Here is a 23,653-nt window from a genome sequence, read left to right as displayed (position 1 = left end):
AGGGGGAGCAGGGATGTTTGGCCTCTGGTCTCACATCTCAAACTAATCCTTTTGGTGATGATTTATCCCGAGGACCATTCCTCCTGCCTGCTCTCTAGGAAGATGAAAATGCTACATGGCTCTTTTTGAATCTGTTCTTGGTTCCATTCCTTGGCTATGATTTTACCTCTTCCTTGTATAAATTTGAATTTAAAAGAAAACAAGTAAAAAAATACACATCTTCACACCTAGCCCATCATCATTGTCTGTTTCTCTTACAGATAAAGCTTCATATACCTAAGTCTGCATTTTTCTTCTTTTTGCAGTTTGGGATATGAGATTGAAAATGACAACTCGGAATTTTCCTGAGAGAGAAGTACCCTGTGATGTAGAAATGGAAAGATTCAGAAGGGAAGTTCCCTGCTTGTCCAGTTTAGGTGATGGTTGGGACTGTGAGAACCAGGAGGGACACTTGAGGCAATCAGCTTTAACTCTGGAGAAACCAGGGACTCAGGAAGCAATTTGTGAATATCCTGGTTTGGGGGAGCAGTTGATTGCAAGGTCAGACCTTCCACCATCTCAGAGAGTTCTGGCAACAAATGGTTTCCATGCACCTGACTCAAATGTTAGTGGTCTGGATTGTGACCCCGCCTTACCCAGCTATCCTAAAAGTTATGCAGGTAAGAGAACTGGTGACAGCGATGCCTGTGGAAAAGCCTTCAGCCATTCCATGGAAGTTATTCATGGAAGAAATCCAGTCAGAGAGAAGCCCTACAAATACCCTGAAAGTGTTAAGTCTTTTAATCATTTTACCTCTCTTGGTCATCAAAAAATAATGAAAAGAGGCAAGAAACTGTATGAAGGTAAGAATTTTGAGGACATCTTTACCCTGAGCTCATCGCTTAATGAAAACCAGAGAAATCTCCCTGGCGAGAAACAATATAGATGTACTGAATGTGGCAAATGCTTCAAACGGAACTCTTCTCTTGTTTTGCATCACCGAACTCACACCGGAGAGAAGCCTTATACTTGTAATGAGTGTGGAAAGTCCTTCTCCAAGAACTACAACCTGATTGTGCATCAAAGGATCCACACAGGAGAGAAGCCCTACGAATGCAGTAAATGTGGGAAAGCTTTCAGTGATGGGTCAGCTCTGACGCAGCACCAGAGAATTCACACAGGCGAGAAACCTTATGAATGCCTGGAGTGTGGAAAAACCTTCAACCGAAATTCATCCTTAATTTTGCACCAAAGAACTCATACAGGGGAAAAACCATATAGATGTAATGAATGCGGGAAACCCTTCACTGACATCTCCCACCTTACAGTGCATCTCAGAATCCACACCGGTGAGAAGCCCTATGAGTGTAGCAAATGTGGAAAGGCTTTCCGGGATGGCTCGTACCTCACCCAGCATGAGAGGACTCACACTGGAGAAAAGCCCTTTGAGTGTGCAGAGTGTGGGAAATCCTTCAACAGAAACTCTCACCTCATTGTGCATCAAAAGATCCATTCCGGGGAGAAACCCTATGAATGTAAAGAATGTGGCAAGACTTTCATTGAGAGTGCATACCTCATCAGGCACCAGAGGATTCATACTGGTGAGAAGCCCTATGGCTGCAACCAGTGTCAGAAACTTTTCAGGAATATCGCTGGCCTCATTAGGCACCAGAGGACTCATACTGGTGAGAAGCCCTATGAGTGTAATCAGTGTGGCAAAGCCTTCAGGGACAGCTCCTGTCTGACCAAGCACCAGAGAATTCACACTAAGGAGACCCCATATCAGTGTCCAGAATGTGGGAAGTCCTTCAAGCAGAACTCTCACCTGGCAGTACATCAGAGACTCCATAGCAGGGAGGGTCCCAGCCAGTGTCCTCAGTGTGGAAAAACGTTCCAAAAGAGCTCATCCCTTGTTCGACATCAAAGAGCACACCTGGGAGAGCAACCCATGGAATCCTAATGGTTGGGGGCCACATGAGTCTCCCAGTCCTCTCTCACTCCTGTGTTTAGGAGGCGTGTCTTAGATCTGACTCCTCTCTGGTCAGTAGAAAAGAATCCTTTAAGCTATCCAGTGAAGAATGTGAGACATTGCTGAGCCACACTGTTAAGTCTGCTCATTGGGGAACTCGGGAGACAACTTAGGATGAGGGCAGAAAAGTCTTTGGGGATGATTCAGTCTGTACCAAACATGACAGCACACACACTGGAATGAAACGTGCAAACATGGGGGTGACACTTCCCACAGAGAGAGCCTGTGAATGCATTCAGAACATGATTGGAATGAAGAGCCCTGTAGTAGGCAGTTTCCACCTTGTACATAAGCAAACACTGAGTCAACATTTTTTTTTTTTCCAGACAGAGTCTCACTGTGCAGTGGCATGATCTCCACTCACAGCAACCTCTGCCTCCCAGGTTCAAGCAGTTCTCCTGCCTCAGCCTCCCAAGTAGCTAGGATTACAGGTGCCTGCCACCAGGCCTGGCTAATTTTTGTATTTTTAGTAGAGACAAGAGTTTCACTATTTTGGCCAAGCTGGTCTTGAACTCCTGACCTCATGATCCACCCACCTCGGCCTCCCAAAGTGTTGGGATTACAGGTGTGTGACACTGCCCGGCCTGAATCAACCTTTTTAAGTGTAATCAGAAAGAGAGGCTTTGGCAGGGGCTCTTACTGTGTTTTCTGTATCAACAAAGGTGTACAATGAGAGAGTCCACACAATGCTGTACTGCACACACCACAGAATGTGAGATTTTCCTGTTTGAATGTATGTCTGCATTATACTCCTGCAATAATGCTGAGGACTCATTGCAGGAGGGCAAACTAGGTGAATAAATTACCTGTGAATGAACAATGAAGTCGTTCCTCTTAAGACTGAAACAAGCAGGCCAGACCTGGTGGCTCACGCCTGTAATCCCAGCACTTTGGGAGGCCGAGGAGTTCAAGACCAGCCTGGCCAGCATGGTGAAACCCCATCTCTACCAAAAATACCCAAAATTAGCTGGGCATAGTGGTGTGTGCCTGTAATCCCAGCTACTTGGGAAGCTGAGGCAGGAGAATTGCTTGAACCTGGGAGGTGGAGGTTGCAGTGAGCTAAGATCGCACCACTGCACTCCAGCCTGGGTGACAGAGCGAGACTCCATCTCAAAAAAAAAAAAAAAAAAAAAAGACTGAAACAAGCTTGTGCTAAGATGGAAAGGGCTGCTTCTAACAGATGTGGTTTGTTGCTTTAGTTGTTGAAGCAAAAATACTGAGTTATTATGTTTATGTTATCACCCCACCACTACCTCCATGGTTGTTCATTTAGGATGCTTCTAATTCATCCACTGTGAACCATTATAAAGGTTTTATTGCCATGTTGAAAATGTTTATAATATGGCAAAAGGGGGCATCAAATAGAAGATTTACTATTATTCCAGCCATGTAAAAATATGTGCACATATGGATGTATGTTGAAAGTGGATGATGGAGAAATAAAATGTGGTTTTCTTTGGGGTCTGGAATTTTGTATCATATTTTTTCTCTGTTACAGATACTTGTTGGCATAATAATTTGGTAATAAATTAAAAAGTGAAACCAAAAGGAGGTTAATTTGGGGTTTCTCTGGACCTTTAGTAGTAGGGACTGGATCAGGGCAACAGGGAAGCTGTAAGTGTGGATGGAGGGGCATTGGGCAGTAGCATCTCTGGAATCAGCATCCCAAAGCCCAGGGCATGAGAATAACTTCCTTCTTTGGGACTTGGGTTATAAGGGGGTGTCAGTGTAGAAGAGAGAGTGAGTCCCAGAGAATGGAGAACAGGAAGCCTGTAGAAAATTTGGGATGACTTTCGAGTGGCCCTTCCGAGGCAGTGCAGTGCTGGCCAAGTGAAAGCCAGTCAAGGTGGATGACACAGCCTTGAAGCGCCATGTGTGGATCCCTTTTGGATTTTGCCTCTAGACAATTTCCTCTCCTGGGAGAAGGGACAGCTGTGACGATAGTGAAGATTAGTGATGAGTCAGTCCAGGACTGGGGTCAGCCAGGCCCATTGTATTAGCTGGATCAAGGTTCATGTGTATGTGACCTGGTGTCTCCATGGTGCTGGTATTCTGAGGTCCGGACCCTCAGGCCAGCTCGTGGGGGGCTTCAAGCAGCCATGCCTCCTTCCATGTGTGTCTTCTCTTTTGTCTGGCATCAGCTATGGCCTCCATGGCACTTGCTGTCTCCCATGAGGCAGCCAACCTTGGTATGCCTCTGTTAGCTGTGTCATGGGAAGGGTGGGCAGCCAGTCCTGAGAGAGGAATGAGTAGGTAGGTAATGGAGGCATGGAGTGAAGAAGGGAAGAGTGGCCCTGAAAGAGCATTTAGAGAAATAAAGCCCCCCCACACACATTCGGATATGGTGATCTCATGGTGAGAGGTGCATGGGCATGGAGGACCAGCGGGGACCCTTGTTGAACCCTCTGGAGTCAGGATGGGATGGTGCTGTGTCCCAGGGTGTGGTGATGGATGAAAGGGGACCAGGCTGACTTGTGTTCTCCAGAGAGTTGCGTTTGAGTATAGCCCACATACAGAAAAGTGCACTGCAGACTCTCCTTGACCCAACTTAAATCAAGATCCCCTGAGCCCTCTGACCTTGGGCTTCTCCCTTTCCTTGTAGGATCCAGTTTGAGCAAGATGTTTGGATGGGCACAGTGGCTCACACCTGTAATTTCACCACTTCGGGAGGCTGAGGCAGGAAGATTGCTTGAGCCTAGGAGTTCAAGACCAGCCTGGGCAACATAGCAAGACCCCCGTCTCTGCAAATAGTAATGTAAAAATTAGCCAGGTGTGATGGCATGTGCCTTTAGTTCCAGCTTCTCAGGAGGGAGAGTCGGGAAGAAGGCAGAAGAATCTCTTAAGCCTGGGAGTTTGAGGCTACAGTGAGCCGTGATCACACCACTGCACTATGGGCTGGATAATGGGGCAAGACCCTGTCTCAAAACAGAATCTGATACGGTTTGGCTCTGTGTCCCCACCCAAATCTCATGTCAAATTGTAATTCCTACTGTTAGGGGAGGGACCTGGTGGGAGATGAATGGATCATGGGGGCAGATTTCCTCCTTGCTGTTATGATAGTGAGTTCATATGAGACCTGCTTGTTTAAAAATGTGTAGCACTTCCTTCTTCATTCACCCTCTTTCCTGCTCTGCCATGGTAAGACATGCTTACTTCTTTACCTTCTGCCATGACTGTAAGTTTCCTGAGGCCTCCCAGCTATGCTTCATGTACAGCCTGTGGAATCGTGAGCCAATTAAACCTCTTTTCTTCATAAATTACCCAATCTTAGGTAGTTCCTTATAGCAGTGTGAGAATGGACTAATACAGAAAGTTGGTAACAGGAGTGGGGCACTGCTATAAAGATACCTGAAGCTACTTTGGAACTGGGTAATGTGCAGATGTTGGAACAGTTTGAAGGGATCAGAAGAAGACAGGAAGTTGAGGGAAAGTGTGGAACTTCCTAGAGACTTAAATGGTTGTGACCAAAATGCTAATAATATGGACAGTGAAGTCTGGGCTGTGGTGGTCTCAGATGGAGATGAGGAACTTACTGGTAACTGAAATAAAGGTCACTCTCGCTGTGCTTTAGCAAAAAGACTGGCAGCATTGTGCTCCTGCTCTAGAGATCTGTGAGAGACAACTTGAGCTTGAGAAAGATTATTTAGAGTGTCTGGCAGAATAAATTTCTAAGCAGCAGTGTTGGAGAGGTCACCTGGCTGCTCCTAAAAGTCTGCACTCAATTGCATAATCAAAGAAATGGCCTAAAACTATAACTTATATTTAAACTGGAAGCAGAGCATGAAAGTTTTGAAAATTTGCTGCCCATTTTCTGGCAGGAATCAAAGGCTGCAGAAATGTACATAAGTAAAGAAGAGCTGAATGTTAATAGCCAAGATAATGAGCAAAATGCCTGCAGGGCATTTCAGAGACCTTCACAGCAGCCCCTCCCATCACAAGCCTGGAGGCCTAGGAGAGAAAAATGGTTTTGTGGGCCAGGGTCCAGGGCCCCACTGCTCTGTGCATCCTCAAGACTTGGCATCCTGCATCCCAGCTGCTTCAGTTCTAACTGTGGCTAAAAGGGGCCAATGTACAGCTTGGTCCATTGCTTCAGAGGGTGCAAGTCCCAAGCCTTGGCAGCTTCCATGTGGTATTGGACCTGTGGGTGCACAGAAGGCAAGAGTTGAAGTTTGGGAGCCTCTGCCTAGATTTCAGAGGATGTATGGGAACACCTGGACGTCCAGGCAGAAGTCTGCTGCATGGGTGGAGCCCTCGTGGAGAACCTCTACTAATGCAGTAGGATGGAGGAAATGTGGGGTTGGAACCCCACACGGAGTCCCCACTCAGGCACTGCCTAGTGGAGCTGTGAGAAGAGGGTCATCATCCTCCAGACTCCAGAATGGTAGGTCCACCGTTAGTTTGCAGCGTGTGCCTGGAAAAACCACAAGCACTCAATACCAGCCTGTGAAAGCAGCCACAGGGGCTGTACCCTGCATTGCCACAGGAGTGGAGTGCCCAAGGCCTTGGGAGCCCAGCCCTTGCATCAGTGTGACCTGGATGTGAGACATGGAGTCAAAGAAGATTATTTTGGAGCTTAAATATTTAATGACTGCCCTCCTGGTATTCAGACTTGCATGGGGCCTGTAGCCCCTTTGTTCTGACCAATTTCTCCCTTTTGGAATAGGGGAATTTACCCAATGCCTGTACCCTCCATTGTACCTTGGAAGTAACTCACTTGCTTTTGATTTTACAGGCTCATAGGTGAAAGGGACTTGCCTTGTCTCAGATGAGTCTTTGGACTTGCACTTTTGATTTAATGCTGGAATGAGTTAAGACTTTGGGGGACTGTTGGGAAGGCATGATTGCATTTTGCCATATGAGAAGAATATGAGATTTAGGGGTGGGACAGGGATAGAATGATATGGGTTAGCTCTGTGTTTCTGCCAAAATCTCATGTCGAATTGTAATTCCCAGTGTTGGGGACAGACCTGGTGGGAGGTGATTGTATCATGGGGGTGGATTTCCCCTTTTGCTGTTTTCATGATAGTGAGTGAGTTTTCATGAGACCTGGTTGTTTAAAAGTGTGTAGCACTCCCCACTCCACTCGCTCTGCCACAGTAAGATGTGCTTGCTTCCCCACCCTCTGTCATGATGGTAAATTTCTTGAGGCCTTCCAGCCATGCTTCCTGTACAGCCTGTGGAACTGTGAGTCAATGAAACTTCTTTTCTTCATAAATTACCCAGTCTCAGGTAGTCCTTTATAGCAGTGTGAGAATGGACTAATACATAATCCTACTAAGTCATGTTAGCAAAAAATCTTCCCCTTCCTCTTGATATCTGATCAAATTCCTTGTCCCCCACCTTCAATGTCTTCTTCCCTTGGCCTGCCTTTAGGAAAACTTCCCTTGAGTTGGCCTGGCAAGAATTCACCCCTTATCCCTGAGGTTTGCACTTAGTAATTTTTCATCCTCCAGACACCCTGCTGCTTCTCAGCTTTAAGCCCTCACTTGTTCTTGTCCAAGCTGGAGTTGAGTCTGGCCTCCCAAGCCCCTCTGTAGTAGCTTCTGGAAAAAGCCCGCCTCACCATGTGTTTGTATGAATGGAATTAGATGCCTGCCTCTTGCACAACATTGTATAGGTTAGATTCATCCATGTTGCTGCAGGCAGCTGTGGTTTCTCCTCAGTGCTGTGTAATATCCCATGGTGTGGGTGCACTTGAACATGTGGATCTATTCACTGTGAGCAGTGGTTCTCATCCAGGGGCAATTTTGCCCCAAGGGGACATATGGAGACATGTGGGTGGTCATAATGAAAGGTGGCATCTGGCAGGTGGAGGCTGGGGCTGCTGCTAAACATCCTACAAGGCTCACGATGGCCCCCACAGCAGAGTTATCCAGCCCAGGTGTGAGCTGTGCCAAGGCTTAAGTGTATAGATTTCTTGTTCATACTTTCAAAAGAATGAGCCCCATTACTGGGGGGAAAAGTCTTACATTCCCAGGATATGTACAGTTATAAGTTACAGATTTGTGTCTCTGTAGAAATGTGTGTATCATAAGACACAAGTCCCTAGTGGACTGTCAGGAACGCCCAGGCTGGGCACTTCACTTTGGTGTCTGCAGCTCTCAAGTAAAATATGCAGGTGTTGCAGTGTTAGTGTCAGCAGCATCTCCACCTCTTGGTTCCACCTTTCAGATTCTGGGATGGACTCATCCCCTGACCAGTTGTGGCCAGAGAGTAAGCATTCTGAAGAAGTGGTGTCAACTATGATATTGGTATGAGCCCCATGGTTTTGTGTGAATTGTATTCCTCTTAAGATTTTCCTAGGCTGGGCACTATGGCTCACACCTGTAATCCCAGGACTTCAGGAGGCTGAGATGGAAGGATCACTTGAGTCCAGGAGTTTGGGACCAGCCTGGGCAACAGACAGAGACCGTATCTCTACAAAATGAAATGAAATAATAAAAAATACACTTTTCTCAAATTAGCAGGAATCACTGCTGTAATGAACATGTAGTAGTCCTCCCTACCAAATCCAAGGGGGATACATTCCAGTACCATGGTGGATGCCTAAAACGTCTTATGACACCAAACCATATATACAGTTGTCCCTCCATTTCTGTGGGAGATTGATTCCAAAACTGCCCTCAGACACCAAATTGGATGATGCTCAAGTCCCTCATATAAGATGGTGTGTATTTTCATATAATCTACACACATCTTCCAGTGTACTTTAAGTAATGTCTAGGCTGGGCGCAGTGGCTCAAGCCTGTAATCCCAACACTTTGGGAGGCCAAGGCGGGCAGATCACCTGAGGTCAGGAGTTCAAGACCAGCCTGGACAACATGGCAAAACCCCATCTCTACTAAAAATACAAAAATTAGCTGGGTGTGGTAGCGTGCACCTGTAATCCCAGCTACTAGAGAGGTTGAGGCAGGAGAATCACTTGAACCTGGGAGGTGGAGGCTGCAGTGAGCCAAGATCATGCCACTGCACTCCAGCCTGGGAGGCAGAGTGAGACTCCATCTCAAAAAAAAAAAAATAGTAATGTTTAGATTACTTATGTTCCCTAATACAATGTAAATACTTTGTAATTTTTATACTGTATTATTTAGGAGGTAATGATGAGGAAAAAAGTCTGCACACACTCAGTACAGATGCAGTGTTTTTTCAAATACTTTCAATCCAAAGTTGGTTGAATCTACAAATGTGGAACCCATGCATACGGAGGGCTAACTGTATACTATGTTTTTTCTTATACTTAACCTGTGATAAGGTTTAATTTATAAAATAATTTTTAAAGTAAAGGTTACTTGAACACAAGTACTGTGATACCATGATGGTTGATTTAATAACCAAGGTAGCTTCTAAAAGTGACTAATGGGGGGTATACAGTGTGGACACACTGGACAAATGCCTGGTTCCCATCCTGGGTGGGATGGTGTGGTACAGCATGGGATTTAATCATGCTACTCAGAACAGTGTGCAATGTGAAACTTACGAATTTTTTATTTCTGTATTTTCCATTTAATATTTTCAGACCACAGTTGACCTCAGGTAACAAAGGTGGAGAAGTGAAACTGCCAATCAGGAGAGGCTACTGTAATTCAATCACAGAGAATGGAAACTCCTGACCAAAGAGAATATGAGATGTGGACTAGGTGAGTTCCAGATGGATTCTGGGGTAGCCTGGGCCATTGCAAGTGTGGCTGAAACGAGTGGGACACGGGATAGAGCAGAAGGTATCCTGGATTATCTGGATGGGCCCAATCTAGCACACATGCCCTTAAAAGCAGAGATTGCGGGCTGGAGTCAGATGCTGAGGAAGGAGCGAGTAGAGAGCTGAAGTGTGAGGAATCTACTCCCTGTTCCTGGCTTTAAAACTGGAAAGGGGCTGGGCACAGTGGCTCACACCTGTAATCCCAGCAATTTGGGAGGCTGAGATGGATGCATCATTTGAGGTCAGGAGTTCGAGACCAGCCTGGCCAACATGGCAAAACCCATCTCTACTAAAAATATAAAAATTAACCAGGCATGATGTCATGCACCTGTAATCCCAATTGCTTGGGCGTCTGAGGCAGGAGAATTGCTTGAACCTGGAAGGCAGAGGTTGCAGTGAGCCAAGATCGTACCACTGCACTCCAGCCTGGGCAACAGAACAAGACTCCATCTCAAAAAAAAAAAAACAAAAAACAAAAAAAACAACTTATGTTCATCAGAAAGCAATATTATGCAAGTGAAAGAGCAAGTGACAGAGTGGGAGAAGACCATTGTAGAGCCAACAAAGGACTGGCCTCCAAATATATAAAGAACTCAGCATCTCAATAAGAATGCAACTTAATAGAAAGTTGGCAAATGACTTGAACCAGCCCCCTCATAAACAAGGAAAAGTCCAAATGGCCAATAAGTGCATGAAAGTGTGCCCAACTTTACTACTAATCAGAGAAACCACAATGAGATGCTACTTCACACCACACTAATGGCTAAAATGAAAACAACAGATAGTACCAAGCGTTGACAAGAATGGGGAGCAACTGGGAATCTTAGACACCACCGCAGGGGGCACTGTAAACTAGTGTTATCTCCAAACCTGAACATGTGCACCCATGAAGAGACAGCTGCAGTCCTAGGCATTCACACAACAGAAATACAAACCTGCTTATCAAAAGATGCACACACAATGTTCACAGCAGGTTCCTTTATAGTAACTCCCAACTGGAAACAGCCCAAATATCCATTGACAGGAAGGAAAATGAGCAAATGGTGTATTCACAGTGGAGCATTTTATACGATCACATAAAATGATTATTGTGCCCTGGAGGATTACACAACCAAGTGAAGTGGTTATTGCACCATGGAAGATTACACAACCACATGAAAGGGTTATTGTGCCGTAGAGTATTACACAGCCTTGTGAAGTGGTTATTGTGCCATACAGTGTTATGCAATGGCGTAAAGTGGTTATTTTGGCACGGAACCTTATGCATGGCAATGGGTTTTTGTGCCATGGAGAGTTACACAACCGCATGAAGGGGTTATTGTGCCATGGAGTCTTACATAACTGCGTAGAGGGGTTATCGTGTCGTGGGGTCTTACACAACCGTGTAAATGGGTTATTTTCGATGGAGCATCACACAACCGAGTAAAATGGTTATTGTGCACGGAGCGTTAAACGACCTCATGAAGGTGTCAGCGTCCATGGGAGCGTTCCACACCCCTGTAGAGGAGTGACTCCAGGCCCCAGTCCCCGACGCCGTGAGAGGAAGGAGACACAGCAGCCTACGAGTGGGACCCGTGTGAACGAGATTCTGCCGAGACCACGCGCGTCCAGGGTGATGCAGGCTCGCAAGGGGATGTACTGCTAGTCAACCTGAGAGACAAGGTGCTCGTCCGCGGCGGCTCAAGGCAGCCCACGTGCGCTCCCGGCGTTTTTCCGTCTGTTAAACCTCACCTACCAGCAGAAGCGAAGGACAAAGAACCCCGAAAGGCAACACTGCGAGCGCTCCCAGGTTCTGGTTGCCAGGCAGCTGCGGCCACGGCCCTGCCCCGGCCCCGCCCTCAACACGCTAGGCCCCGCCCCCAGCGTCCGGTGTCGCCGGAAATATCGCATCCGGGAACTCTGCGCGCCCATGCGGAGAGTCCGAGGGCGCGCTGACGAGGACGCTACGGCGGCGGGAAGTGAGTTCCGCCCTTTCGCGACCTCTCGGGTCTGTTTCCTTCGTTCCCGCCCACCGGTCGCGGAGCGAAGGCCTAGTGAGGGTGGCGTCAAGGACTCCAGAGCGGCTGGTGCTGGGCGGTGGCTGCGTGGCCGCTCTGTCTGTGAGGGTACGCGGCAGCCGTGCTCTGGGCAGGGGCTTGTTAGGGGCGCTGGCTTGTGGTTCCGGGCGGGGCGGGCGTGAGGCACTCTCTCCGCCAGGCGCGGACCCTCCCGCGTGTCTTCTCCCCTTGGGGCGCAGGCCTTGTCCGCGCATCTCCTCGCCAGGCGCGGACCCCCTAACGCCTCTCCCCGCAGGGCGCGAGCCCTCTACTCTCCTCTTGTGGGGCGCGGACCCCTACTCCTTCCTCTTCGTGGGGCGTGGGCCCCCTGTCCCCTTCTCCCCAGTGGGGTGCCAACTCCGAATTTCCTCTCCCATCTCCCTGTGGAGCACGGACCCTCTAATTCTCTCTCCTAGTGGGCGCAGGCCCCCTTTTGAGCGGGGGCTCATTTCTCTTCCTCTCCCCTCCCACTGGGGCGGGATCCCTTTTTTTTTTTTCGCCCTTCCGTTAACCCCAGCCTCCCCAATATTCTCTCTCTCTCTCTCTTTTTTTTTTTTTTCCTGCGGGCACAGATGGCCTTTTCTCATCTTCCCAGGGTGTGGACCCCTCGTCTTCCTGCACAGGCGCGGACGCCCCTCTCTCCTCCCTCTCCTCACAAGATTTGGGCTTGAACAACCTATTCTGCTTCCCGTGTCTTACTCCCAAGGACGCTTTCCCCACTTTTCATCCTACTCCTCCTAACAACCCTGTTCTTCCTCTTCCGTATCCCAAGCGATGGCTTCCTCCTCTGCCCCTTCCTACCCACTGTGAACATTCCCAGCCAGGCTTCCTCCCATCCCTGCTGGGTTCTGACTCCACTGACTTGCCCTTCCTCCCTTCCCTGCGGTTGTATATTGGGCTGCCCTCCCCACAAACCTCTGATGCCCGAATGCTGACCCCCAGGGGCAGGCCTCTCAGACTTTAGGATCCTCAGCTGAGCATCTGCTCTCCCCCAAACGCAGTCTTTCTAGTCTCTGTAAGTGGTGACTCCTTCCATCCACAATCCTCTTTGTCCACCTGGATATTTCTCTTTTCCCCAATCCCCACATCGTCTCTGTCCAAAATCCCATGCCTTAACCTTTAAGATATTTCCAGAATTCAGTTAGCTGGGTATTTTACAATGACGTAAATTAAAATTCAAAAGTCGTATCAGAGGATCTCTCATGCCCCCTAAAGCACGTGCTTTTAATCCCAGCTGCTCTGGAGGCTGAGGCAGTAGGATCGCTTGAACCTGGGAGGCGGAAGTTGCAGTGAGCCAAGATCATGCCACTGCACTCCAGCACTGACAGAGCGAGACTCTGTCTCAAAAAAATAAAAATAAAATAGATATTTCCAGAATTTAGCCACATCACCACACCTCTACTCCCTGGTATGGGCATCTCCTTGCTCCCGTGCCTCGGGCCTCCTCACGATTCAGTGGAAGCCTGTGAGGTCATATCTGTCCTCTAAACACTCTCCTTACTCAGTAACAGGCAGAATCCTCACATGCCCTAAGACTGGGGCTGCTGGGCTAAGGACTGTTTGCTGCTGGGTTGCAGGTGTTGATGATAGAGCTTGCATCAGGTGAAATTCCATGCCCTAGCTTCTTCCTTCGGCAGTTCATTCTCTGAGGTTGCTTGGCTTTTGAGTTGTGGGCAATGGATAGAGATTGGGACGGTTTGGGAAAGGAGCTCTAACTCAGAAACTGGATTGCAGGTATGTGCTTCCTCAGTTTGCAGAGTGTTTGATAGTGACAGATTCTGCAGTTCTTTGCCTATTCCCCTACCAGAATGCCTACTCTATGAGGGGGAGGTCTTCATCTGTCTGATCCACTGCTGAATTATTGATGCATAGAACAGGGCCTGGCATACAGTACGTGTTCAGTAAATGTTTGCAGAATGAAAGAAAAAGGGCCATCCCTGTGACCACAGGAAGCTGGCCCTTTTCCCACAGACTTAAGATCACAGAGGGGGTGTGTGTGATACATCCACTGCACATTTATCTAGTGTGCCCAGGCCGTTTTTTTTGTTTTTTTTTTTTTAGAGCTTTTTCCTTTGTAATATCCAGTGCCTCGGGCAATATGGAGTATGGGTGTGCATGCGTGCGTGTGTTTGAAATTGGCATGCTTTGTGTGCTATGAAACTTTGCAACCTTCTTCTCTCCCCAATCTTGTACTAGGTGAAGCTTTCAGCATACCAGCTTTAACTGCTCTATAGTATTCTACCTTGTGAAAATGCCCAGTTTTTTTGTCTTGCCTTTCCCGTTGGTGAACATCTTGGAAGTTTCCAGGTTTTCAGCGTTTCCACCAGTGCTTTAGGGAGGCATGTTGAATGTGTATCCTTGTAAGGGTTTTTCTAGCCTGTAGGTTTTCAAAATTTTCACACAAGCGTTGAGAGAAACACATGTACATGATGACTTGCATGCATATCTAACTGGAACAAAAGTTTGATGAAACCATGCTTACTAAATGTGAGATCCTCTGATACTACTTTTGAATTTTAATTTGTCATTGTAAAAAGGATGCCAGTGTTGATCCACCTCATCTCTTGGCATTTAGAATTTTTTATTTCAACCTAGTTCTTCTGAATTGTTCTTCAGAGAGGCTGTGGCATTTCTTATACTAACAAAGACATGTTAATGTTGTGAGAACTACCCATAATATAATGTTAACTAGCAAAAACAAAAAAGGACCCAAGTTATATATACACGTTGACTCCACCTGTTTCAAAATGATTCTCTGTGAAGAAAACAGGAAGTAAATGCCCCCAAGGCTCAACAGTGAGATTATAGATTATTTTTATTATCTTTGTACTTATTTATGTTTTCCAGATTTTTTGCAATGAACATGCATTAATTTTGCAGTGATATCTTTAATATAAAATATTTAAATGGAATTTGAAGTTTTATTTAAATAGTAAGCTCCCTGTTGAATCCAGAATAGAATTATATTTGCCCTATTTTCACTTACTTGTCTTCTCAGAAACAATATTTAGCTCACAAAGAGATTAAATAGGATTGAACTTGGGATCAGCTGCCAACCACTGGGAGTAGCTAGAGGGCCAGTTGATTCCAGAGTTTGCCCCAGGAACCTGTGAGTGCTTTGGACAGCTCTGCCTTGCCCTGACTCCAGTTCTTAGCGGCTGACACTTCTGGCCTTCCTTTACTGTCCTGCAACAAAACCTGTTGCCTGGAAAGGGCCTTACAAGCTAGCATTTTCCCAGTTGGTAACTCCATAGTTGTTTTTTAACAGCTTCTAGCTAGCATCATATTTTTCACCCTTGAACACTCAACAACCATCTCTTGAATGCCTTTTGAGAAACCTGTTATAAGTTCACCTCACCAAGGTGTTAATGAATGATGATCCTGGAATATCTCTCCAGGAGGCATTTATATTTCCCCTGCCTACTTTATATTTTGGCAAGTTTCTAAAATACTCTAACAGAAAAGTTGAGAAAAAAGAGTATCATGAATGCCCATCACCCACTCCAAGATTCACCAATTAATATTTTGCCATATTTTATGTGCCTGTAATATATAACACAATTATATATTTATTAATGTATATTTGTGCATACGTGTATATATACATATTTGTTTATGTATATATTTGGGCATATGTGTATATATATGTATTTTTGTATGTATATATGTATGTGTATATTGTGCATATATATTATGTACATTTGTATATTTATCTGTGCATATATGTATTTTTATGTGTGCACGTGTTTATGTATATGTATGTCTGCATGTATATATATTTATTACAAGTATGACACTTTACTCATAAATATGTTGGCACATATATTCTAAAAATAAAGACATTCTTTTGCATAACCATAATATCATATCACACCTAAGAAAATGAGCAATGATTTCCTGTTATCATGTGATAACCCATCCTTTTCAAAATTTCCCAATTCCTAATTATATTATGGCATTATTATTATCATCTTTTTTTGAGACAGAGTCTCGGCCTGTTTCCCAGGCTGGAGTGCAATGGCATGATCTTGGCTCACCACAACCTCTGCCTTCCAGGTTCAAGCGATTCTCTTGCCTCAGCCTCCCAAGTAGGTGGGACTACAAGCACGCACCACCATGCCCTGGTAATTTTTGTATTTTTCATACAGATGGGGTTTCACTATGTTGGCCAGGCTGGTCTTGAGCTCCTGACCTTGTGATCTGCCCACCTTGGCCTCCCTTAGTGTTGGGATTACAGGCATGAGCCATCGCACCCAGCCTTATTATTTTTTGAGCTGGAGTCTCTCTGTTGCTCAGGCTGGACTACAGTGGCACGATCTTGGCTTATGGCAACCTCTGCCTCCCGGGTTCAAGTGATTCTCCTGCCTCAGCCTCCTGAGTAGCTGGGATTACAGGTGCATGCCACCACGCCCGGCTAATTTTGTATTTTTAGTAGAGACGGGGTTTCACCATGTTCCCTAGGCTGGTCTCGAACTCCTGACCTCAAGTGATCCACCCACCTTGGCCTTCCAAAGTCCTGGGATTATAGTCGTGAGCCACCTGGCCCAGCCATTATGGTATTATTTTTGAGCCAAGTCTTACCACGGTTGTGAAAAGAAATTGAATTTTGGGACTCCAAACTCATTTAGCCAAAGAGAAAAGTCAAGCTGGAAACTGGGTCAAGCAAACCTGCCTCCCCTTTTCCTAAATAAGATGGCTACAAGATGAAATGCTACATGCCTCCACCATATTTTGCCCACAAGGAAATTCCTGGTGAGCTGTTGTTAAAACTTCACCATGGCAACGCAAATTGATAGCTTATCTTTATAAGTGCAGTCACCCTGGCGTCCTAGACACAAATGCGTATCTTATTGTTCCCCTGCCCTATTTTGTCTGTGTTATCCTAATGCAGATTCCCCACATTTTTCCTCTGCCCTTTTTTTTTTTTTGGAGACAGAGTCTTGCTTTGTCACCCAGGCTGGAGTGCAGTGGTGTGATCTCGGCTCACTGCAAGCTCCACCTTCCGGGTTCATGCCATTCTCCTGCCTCAGCCTCCTGAGTAGCTGGGACTACAGGTGCCTGCCAGCATGCCCAGCTAATTTTTTTTGTATTTTTGGTAGAGACGGGGTTTCACCGTGTTAGCCAGGATGGTCTTGATCTCCTGACCTCGTGATCCGCCCACCTCGGCCTCCCAAAGTGCTGAGATTGCAGGCGTGAGCCACCGCACCCAGGCTTGAGTATGTTTTTTAATCATGCCATGGTGTTGGGGCTAGACTCAATGGTTCACACCTATAATTGGGGCATTTGGGGAGGCCAAAATGGGCGTATTGCTTGAGCACAGGAATTTGAGACCAGACTAGGCAACGTGGCAAAAACCCCATCTCTGCAAAAAATACAAAAATTACCAGGAGTCTTGCCTTGTGCATGCAGTCCCAGCTATGGGGAGACTGAGATGGGAGGATCACCTTACCCCAGGGCAGTTGAGGCTTCGGGGAGCCATGATTGCACCACTGCACTCCAGCCTGGGTCACAGAGTAAGACCTGGTCTCAAAAAAAAAAAAAAAGTACAATAAAATAAAAAGTAAAGAAAGGCAGGGGTCGGGTTTGGAATTTTGTCCAGTGCTTTTAATGCATCATTTGAGATGGTCGTGTTCTTTTCTTTATCCTGTTACTATGATGTATTACATTAACTAATTTTCATATGTTGAAATATCCTTGCATTCCATGAATAGTCCTACTTGGTCATGGTGTGTAATCCTTGTAATACACTGATGAATTCGGTTACCTAGTATTTTGTTGAAGATTTTCCATCAACATTTAAGGGATATGGTTTCTAGGTTTCTTGTAGTGTGCTTGCCTGGCTTTGGTATCAAGGTAATGCTAGCCTCATAGGATGAGTTAGGAAGTGTTCCCTCCTCCTGTTTTGGAAGAGTCTGAGAGGAATTGGTATTAATTCTTCTTTAATTGTTTGGTACTTGCTGGGCATAGTGGCTCATGCCAGTAATCCCAGGACTTCGGGAGGCCAAGGTGGGAGGATTGCTTGAGGCCAGGAGTTGAGGACCAGCCTGGACAACATAGTGAGACCATGTCTCTATTTAAAAAAAAAAAAAAAAAACTTTATAAGTAGCCGCACATGGTGGTACATACCTGTAGTCCTAGCTACTTTGGAGACTGAGGCAGAGGACTGATTGAGCCCAGGAGTTGGAGGCCACTGTGAGCTATGATCACACCACTGCATTCCTGCCAGGGTAGCAGAATGAGACCCTATCTTAAAAAAAAAATTTTTTTTCAGGGGGTTCAGTTTTAACCATGCAAACAACCCTGAGAGCTACTGTTGAATGACAAGTCCAAGACAAGAACATGTGGATGGTGCAATCCTGCTCACGTGGAGTTCAGGGCCAATCAAAACAGTCTGTAGTAATGGAGGTCAGAGCAGTGATTACCTCCAGAAAATGGGAATTTTTTTTTTTTTTTTTTTTTTTTTTTGAGATGGAGTCTTGCTGTGTCACCCAGGCTGGAGCGCAGTGGCGCGATCTCGGCTTACTACAAGCTCCGCCTCCCGGGTTCACGCCATTCTCCTGCCTCAGCCTCCTGAGTAGCTGGGACTACAGGCGCCCGCCATCACTCCTGGCTCATGTTTTGTATTTTTAGTAGAGACGGGGTTTCACCGTGTTAAGCCAGGATGGTCTCCATCTCCTGACCTCGTGATCCGCCCTCCTCAGCCTCCCAAAGTGCTGGGATTACAGGTGTGAGCCACTGCGCCTGGCCTAAAAATGGGAATGTTTTATATCGTGGATTGTCCTGGTTGCCCAGCTGCATACACACATGAACACTCATGAAAATATATCTAAAGACTCAGTGAGTTATCCACTTTGAATTTATTCTGTTTATGCTTCAATTTATAATAAAAAGGTGGTTATAGCTTGGACCACAGTGGTGGAGGAAGTGTAAGTTGGTAGGATACCGTGTGTATTTGAAAGTCAAAGCTGACAGCTTAGGTGTGACTTGAGAAAAGGGAAAGTGGAGAACGGAGGATGTTCCATCCCAGTGGAGCAGGTTTCTGGCCTCTTCCACTGAGAAAATGGGATGGCTGTTTACTGGGATTGGGAAGACTCAGGGAGAAGCAGCATGGGCCATGCCACAGCTTTTGGTCTCTTCAGGGTATAATGACGGGCAGAGCTCTAAGGGTTGGGAGGCCTGGACAGTCCAGTATGCATGTCTGGATTCAGAGGAGCCGAGTGGGTTGGGAGGCCTGGACAGTCCAGTATGCATATCTGGATTCAGAGGAGCCGAGTAGGTGGGACAGGTGAAGGAAGAATGGTAATGGGAGTGGAGAGGGGAGTGGAAGATGATTTCTGTTTGGAGAGACAGAAAAGCAAAGCATCAGGAGACACTGAAGAAGCATCTTGGGGACAGTTGGAGATCAAGTTCTCCTCAGTGAAGGGACTTCAGAAATATAGCTAGAGGATGGGCATGGTGGCTCATGCCCGTAATCACGGAACTTTGGAAGACTGAAGCCAGAGGATCACTTGAGGCAAGGAGTTTGAGACCAGCCTGGGCAACATAATGAGACCTGTCTCTACAAAAAATAATTTTTAAAAAATTTTCTGGGAGTGGTAACATGCACCTGTGGTCTCAGCTACCCAGGAAGCTGAGGTGGGAGGAGCCTAGGAGATTGAGTTCAGGCTGGGCAACATAACCAGACCCTGTCCCTTTTTAAAAATCATAATATCTAAAGTGATATTTATTTGCTATCCTTCATCCATCTTTATATTCTCTTCCTACCATGCAGGTGTATAACTGAAAAAAATCTATGTTAATTTTTTAAAAATCTGGCTAATTTATTTTGGTAGGATGTGTGTGTGTGCACATATGATTTTGTAAAAGCTTTCCCTGGAAATATAAGGACATGCTAAAAAAATACATATATGTAAAACTAAAAGTTTTCACAAAGTAAATATACTTCCTCTTTCAAATAATATGCCTGAGAAATGTACCCATATTTTTGTGTACTCTTAGTTTGTTCACTTTTGTTAATGTGTGGTATTTCATCATGTAAGTAAGCCAGAAGTTTTCCATTCCCCAGTTGGTGACATTTGGGTAGTGTCTAGTCTCGGGCTGCTACGAAGAGTTTCTATGAACATACATACACATTTCTTTTGTTTGTACACTTGCAAGTGGAATTGCTGTGTCACAGAATGGGCACAGCGTCAGATATAATAGATACTGGCCTGGCTGATTTTAATGTTTACACACTACCATTCTAACTGTAGCAATTTTTTCTCTAAGGATTCAAAAATTTTCCCCTTTTCCTTTCCAGCCTGGGAAACAAAAGTCAAATGGAAGCATCAACTCGGGATTGTTTTGGGAAAGAACTATCCAATTTGGTGAAAATAAAAAGGTTCATCGGGGATGATTCCTGTTTATCTGCATTAGGAGAAGTCTGGGAATGTGAGGACCAGGTAGAAATGCTCCATAGAAATCCAGAGGTGCATTTGAGGCAAACAGCATCCACACACAAGGACGCAGAGCATCTATGAGGGGCTGTGGTCACCATGACCATTGTGGTCATCTGCTCAGTCCTAGCTTCATGTCAAAGAGGTCCTCAAACAACAGGTTTCTGTGAACATGACTCCAAGGTTAAACATTTTAGTTACATACATAATTGTCAGAAAGGCTCTAACGGTCAAATTCTTGAGGAAAATGATGACTGTAGAGCAGCCATCAGCCAGGGTGGACAACCTAGCCACCTTGATGAAGATCTAACAAGGAGATGAGCCTTCAAAATGTAACGAAGGTGATAACTCCTTCAGCCTTTCTGCACACCTTAGTGAACAACATGTAGTTGCCAGAGAAAGGAATGACACAAAGGAGAAGGACATGAGGTGGTGTTTGATAAGGACACATGTCCTTATGAACACAATGGAGGTATCTCTGGAAATGAATAGAATGACAGTGAATGTGGACTGTCCGTTAGAAATCTCATTTCATCAGTCACCAGAGGACTCATACTGGAGAGAGCCCTTATACCTGTAATGACTGTGGAAAATCCCTCTCTAAGAATTACAACCTGATTGTACATCAAAAAATCCACACAGGAGAGAAATCCTATAAGTGCAATAAGTGGGAAAGCCTTCAATGGTGGCTCCACCTTTACCAAGCATGAGAAGACCCACATAGGAAAGAAGCCCTGTGAAAGGAATTGATATGGGAAGGTCTTCAGCTGCCACTCTTCCCTTGTTTTGCATTTCAGAAGTCATACTGGGGAAAAACTATTCGAATGTAATGAATGTGAAAAATCCTTTTCTGATGTCTCCCACCTTATTGTCCATCTGAGAATTCACACGTGAGGGGAGCCCTATGTATGTACTGGGCGTAGAAAGGCCTTCATTGATCACACATAACTTATTAAACATGGGAGAATTCACATTGGTGAGAGACCCTATATGTGTATGGAGTGTGGAAAATTCTCCAACCACAACAGTCACCTCTTTTGCATCAAATAAATCATTCTGGAAAGAAATCTCATGAGTTAAACAATGTGAAAAAAACTTTCACTGAAATTATGTACCTCATCAGGCACAAGAGGATTCATACTGGTGAGAAGGTCTGTGGCTGTAACCAGTGTCAAACTTTTCAGGAACATCACGGGCCTCATCTGGTACCAGAGGACTCATACTGGTGAGAAGCCCTACCACTGTAATCGGTGTGGCAAAGCCTTCAGGGACAGCTCCTGTCTGACCAAGCACAAGAAGGTACATGCTCAGGCAACCTTGTGCCAGTGTGTCTAGTGTGGGAAAGTTTTCCCAAGTATCTGTGCTCTTGCTAGACACCAGAGTTGACACATTGGACTGACACCTATGGGGATTCAGTGAGCATCTGTGGCAGTGACTGATCTGATTCTCTTTGCTTACGCATTGTCAGAGACTTCATGTTGAAGAGTTTATGTTGTTTGAAAGTAACAGATCTGTTTTTCCATCTATGAATGGAAGAACAAATCCTGGATGACAGCACGTGTTTACCACATGGTGCACTCAATATTTTATTTTATTTTTGGGATGGAGTTTCACTCTTGTCACCCAGGCTGCAGTGCAATGGCGTGATCTCAGCTCCCTGCAGCCTCTGCCTCTTGGGTTCAAGCGATTCTCCTGCCTCAAACTCCTGAGCGAGTAGCTGGGATTACAGGTACCCAACATCACACTAATTTTTTAATATATTTTTTTAGTAGAGATGGGGTTTCACCATGTTGGTCAGGCTGGTCTTAAACTCCTGACCTGAAGTGATCTGCCCACCTTGGCCTCCCAAAAGTGATGGGATTACAGGCATGAGCCACCATGCCCGGCCTGTACTGAATATTTTAAACCCACTATTGAGACTTCCTCAGAATAAAGATTCCTTTCAAAATATGGCTGCTCATTGACAAGAGCTGTGATGAAGATGTACAAGGAGATGAATGTTGTTCTCACACCTGCTAACACAATATGTATTCTGCAGCCCATCATGATCAGGAGTAATTTTGACTTTCCAGTCTCATTATTCAAGAACAGACGTCTTGGCCAGGCACGGTGGCTCACACCCGTAATCCCAGCACTTTGGGAGTCCAAGGTGGGCAGATCACGAGGTCAGGATTTTGAGACCAGCCTGACCAACATGCTGAAATCTCATCTCTACTAAAAATACAGAAAAATTTAGCCAGGTGTGATGGTGCACACCTGTAATCCCAGCTACTCAGGAGACTGAGGCAGGAGAATTGCCTGAACCTGGAAGGCTGAGGTTGCAGTGAGCAGAGATCGAGCCACTGAACTTCAGCCTGGGAAACAGAGGGAGACTCCATTTCAAAAAAAAAAAACAACCTTTTTTTTTTTATTTTTGAGACATGGTCTCATTCTGTTGCCCAGGCTGGAGTGCAGTGCTGCAACCCTGGCTCGCCGCAGCCTCGACCTCTAGGCTCAAGTTGTCCTCTCACCTTAGCCTCCTACGTAGCTGGAACTACCAGCATGCACCACTACGCCTGGCTAAATTTTTTTATGTTTTGTAGAGATGGCATCTCACCATGTTGCTCAAGCTGGTCTTGAACTCCTGTGCCAAAGGAATCCTCTTGCCTCATCCTCACAAAGTGCTAGTATTACAGGTGTGAGCCATTGTGCCTGGCCTAGAATGTTCTTAATGGCATCTAGCATAGTGAATCATTTCCAGAAGGTTTTTAATTTACTTTCCCTGGATCCATCCAAGGAATCGTTACTATCTATGGCAGCTATAGCCTTATAAAATACATACCTTTTTTTCTTTTTTGATAATGATTCCCACTCTGTTGCCCCGGCTGGAGTGCAGCGGCTTGACCTCAGCTCACTGCAGCCTCTGCCACCTGGGTTCAGGCGATCCTAATGCCTCAGCCTCTTGAGTAGCTGAGACTACAGGCATGTGCCACTATGGCTGGCTAATTTTTTATTTTTAGTAGAGACAGGGTTTCACCATATTGGCCAGGCTAGTCTCAAACTCCTAAGCTCAAGTAATCCACCTGCTTCAACCTCCCAAAGTGCTGGGATTACAGGCATGAGCCACCACGCCTAGCCGCAGACTGCATTCTTCTTTTTTTTTTTTTTTTTGAGACAGCCTCACTCTGTTGCCCAGGCTGGAGTGCAGTGGCACGATCTCAGCTCACTGCAACCGTCACCTCCCAGGTTCAAGCAATTATCCTGCCTCAGCCTCCTGAGTAGCTGGGACTACAGCCGCACACCACCATGCCTAGCTAATTTTTGTATTTTTAGTAGAGGTGGGGTTTCACCATGTTGGCTAGGCTGGTCTTGAACTCCTGACCTCAGGTGATCCATCCCGCTTGGCCTCCCAGATTGTTGGGATTACAAGCATGAGCCACTGCACCTGGCCGGCCCAGAATTTTCTTCTGCATCTTCCTCACCTCTCTCACCCTTCATA

The 23,653-nt window shown here is 45.9% G+C and overlaps 2 protein-coding genes across 8 annotated transcripts in view; both read left to right on the top strand.

Annotated features, from left to right (window-relative positions):
• Window positions 1-3,477, top strand: part of ZNF329 (zinc finger protein 329) — a 30,529-nt gene extending 27,052 nt beyond the window's left edge. For all 7 annotated transcript variants that reach the window (XM_058425457.1, XM_058425455.1, XM_058425456.1 and 4 more), the window contains one exon: window positions 306-3,477. In XM_058425457.1, the coding sequence (XP_058281440.1) occupies window positions 314-1,939 (1,626 nt within the window). In that variant the 5' untranslated portion in view covers window positions 306-313 and the 3' untranslated portion in view covers window positions 1,940-3,477. The remainder of the gene's footprint in view (window positions 1-305) is intronic.
• Window positions 3,478-9,656: 6,179 nt separating this feature from the next.
• Window positions 9,657-23,313, top strand: LOC116479334 (uncharacterized). The gene is made up of 3 exons (XM_058425795.1): window positions 9,657-9,726; window positions 11,360-11,662; window positions 20,040-23,313. The coding sequence occupies exons 1-3, from the start codon at window positions 9,657-9,659 to the stop codon at window positions 20,108-20,110; spliced, it is 444 nt and encodes a 147-aa protein (XP_058281778.1). The 3' UTR covers window positions 20,111-23,313.
• The last annotated feature ends 340 nt before the right edge of the window (window positions 23,314-23,653 follow it).

This window comes from Hylobates moloch, unplaced genomic scaffold, assembly GCF_009828535.3.
Source record: "Hylobates moloch isolate HMO894 unplaced genomic scaffold, HMol_V3 SCAFFOLD_12, whole genome shotgun sequence".
In the NCBI taxonomy this organism is placed as follows: Eukaryota; Metazoa; Chordata; class Mammalia; order Primates; family Hylobatidae; genus Hylobates; species Hylobates moloch.
The sequence above is the reverse complement of the archived record's forward strand: the minus strand, read 5'-3'. Positions and strand labels throughout refer to the sequence as shown.

Excerpts from the sequence above, each read along its gene's own strand:
- LOC116479334 (XM_058425795.1), top strand. The coding sequence starts at position 9,657 with ATGGATTCTGGGGTAGCCTGGGCCATTGCAAGTGTGGCTGAAACGAGT. Across the intron at positions 9,727-11,359 it reads GACACGGGATAGAGCAGAAG|AGACAAGGTGCTCGTCCGCG; the intron begins GTATCCTGGATT and ends AGTCAACCTGAG. Across the intron at positions 11,663-20,039 it reads GGACGCTACGGCGGCGGGAA|CCTGGGAAACAAAAGTCAAA; the intron begins GTGAGTTCCGCC and ends TTTCCTTTCCAG.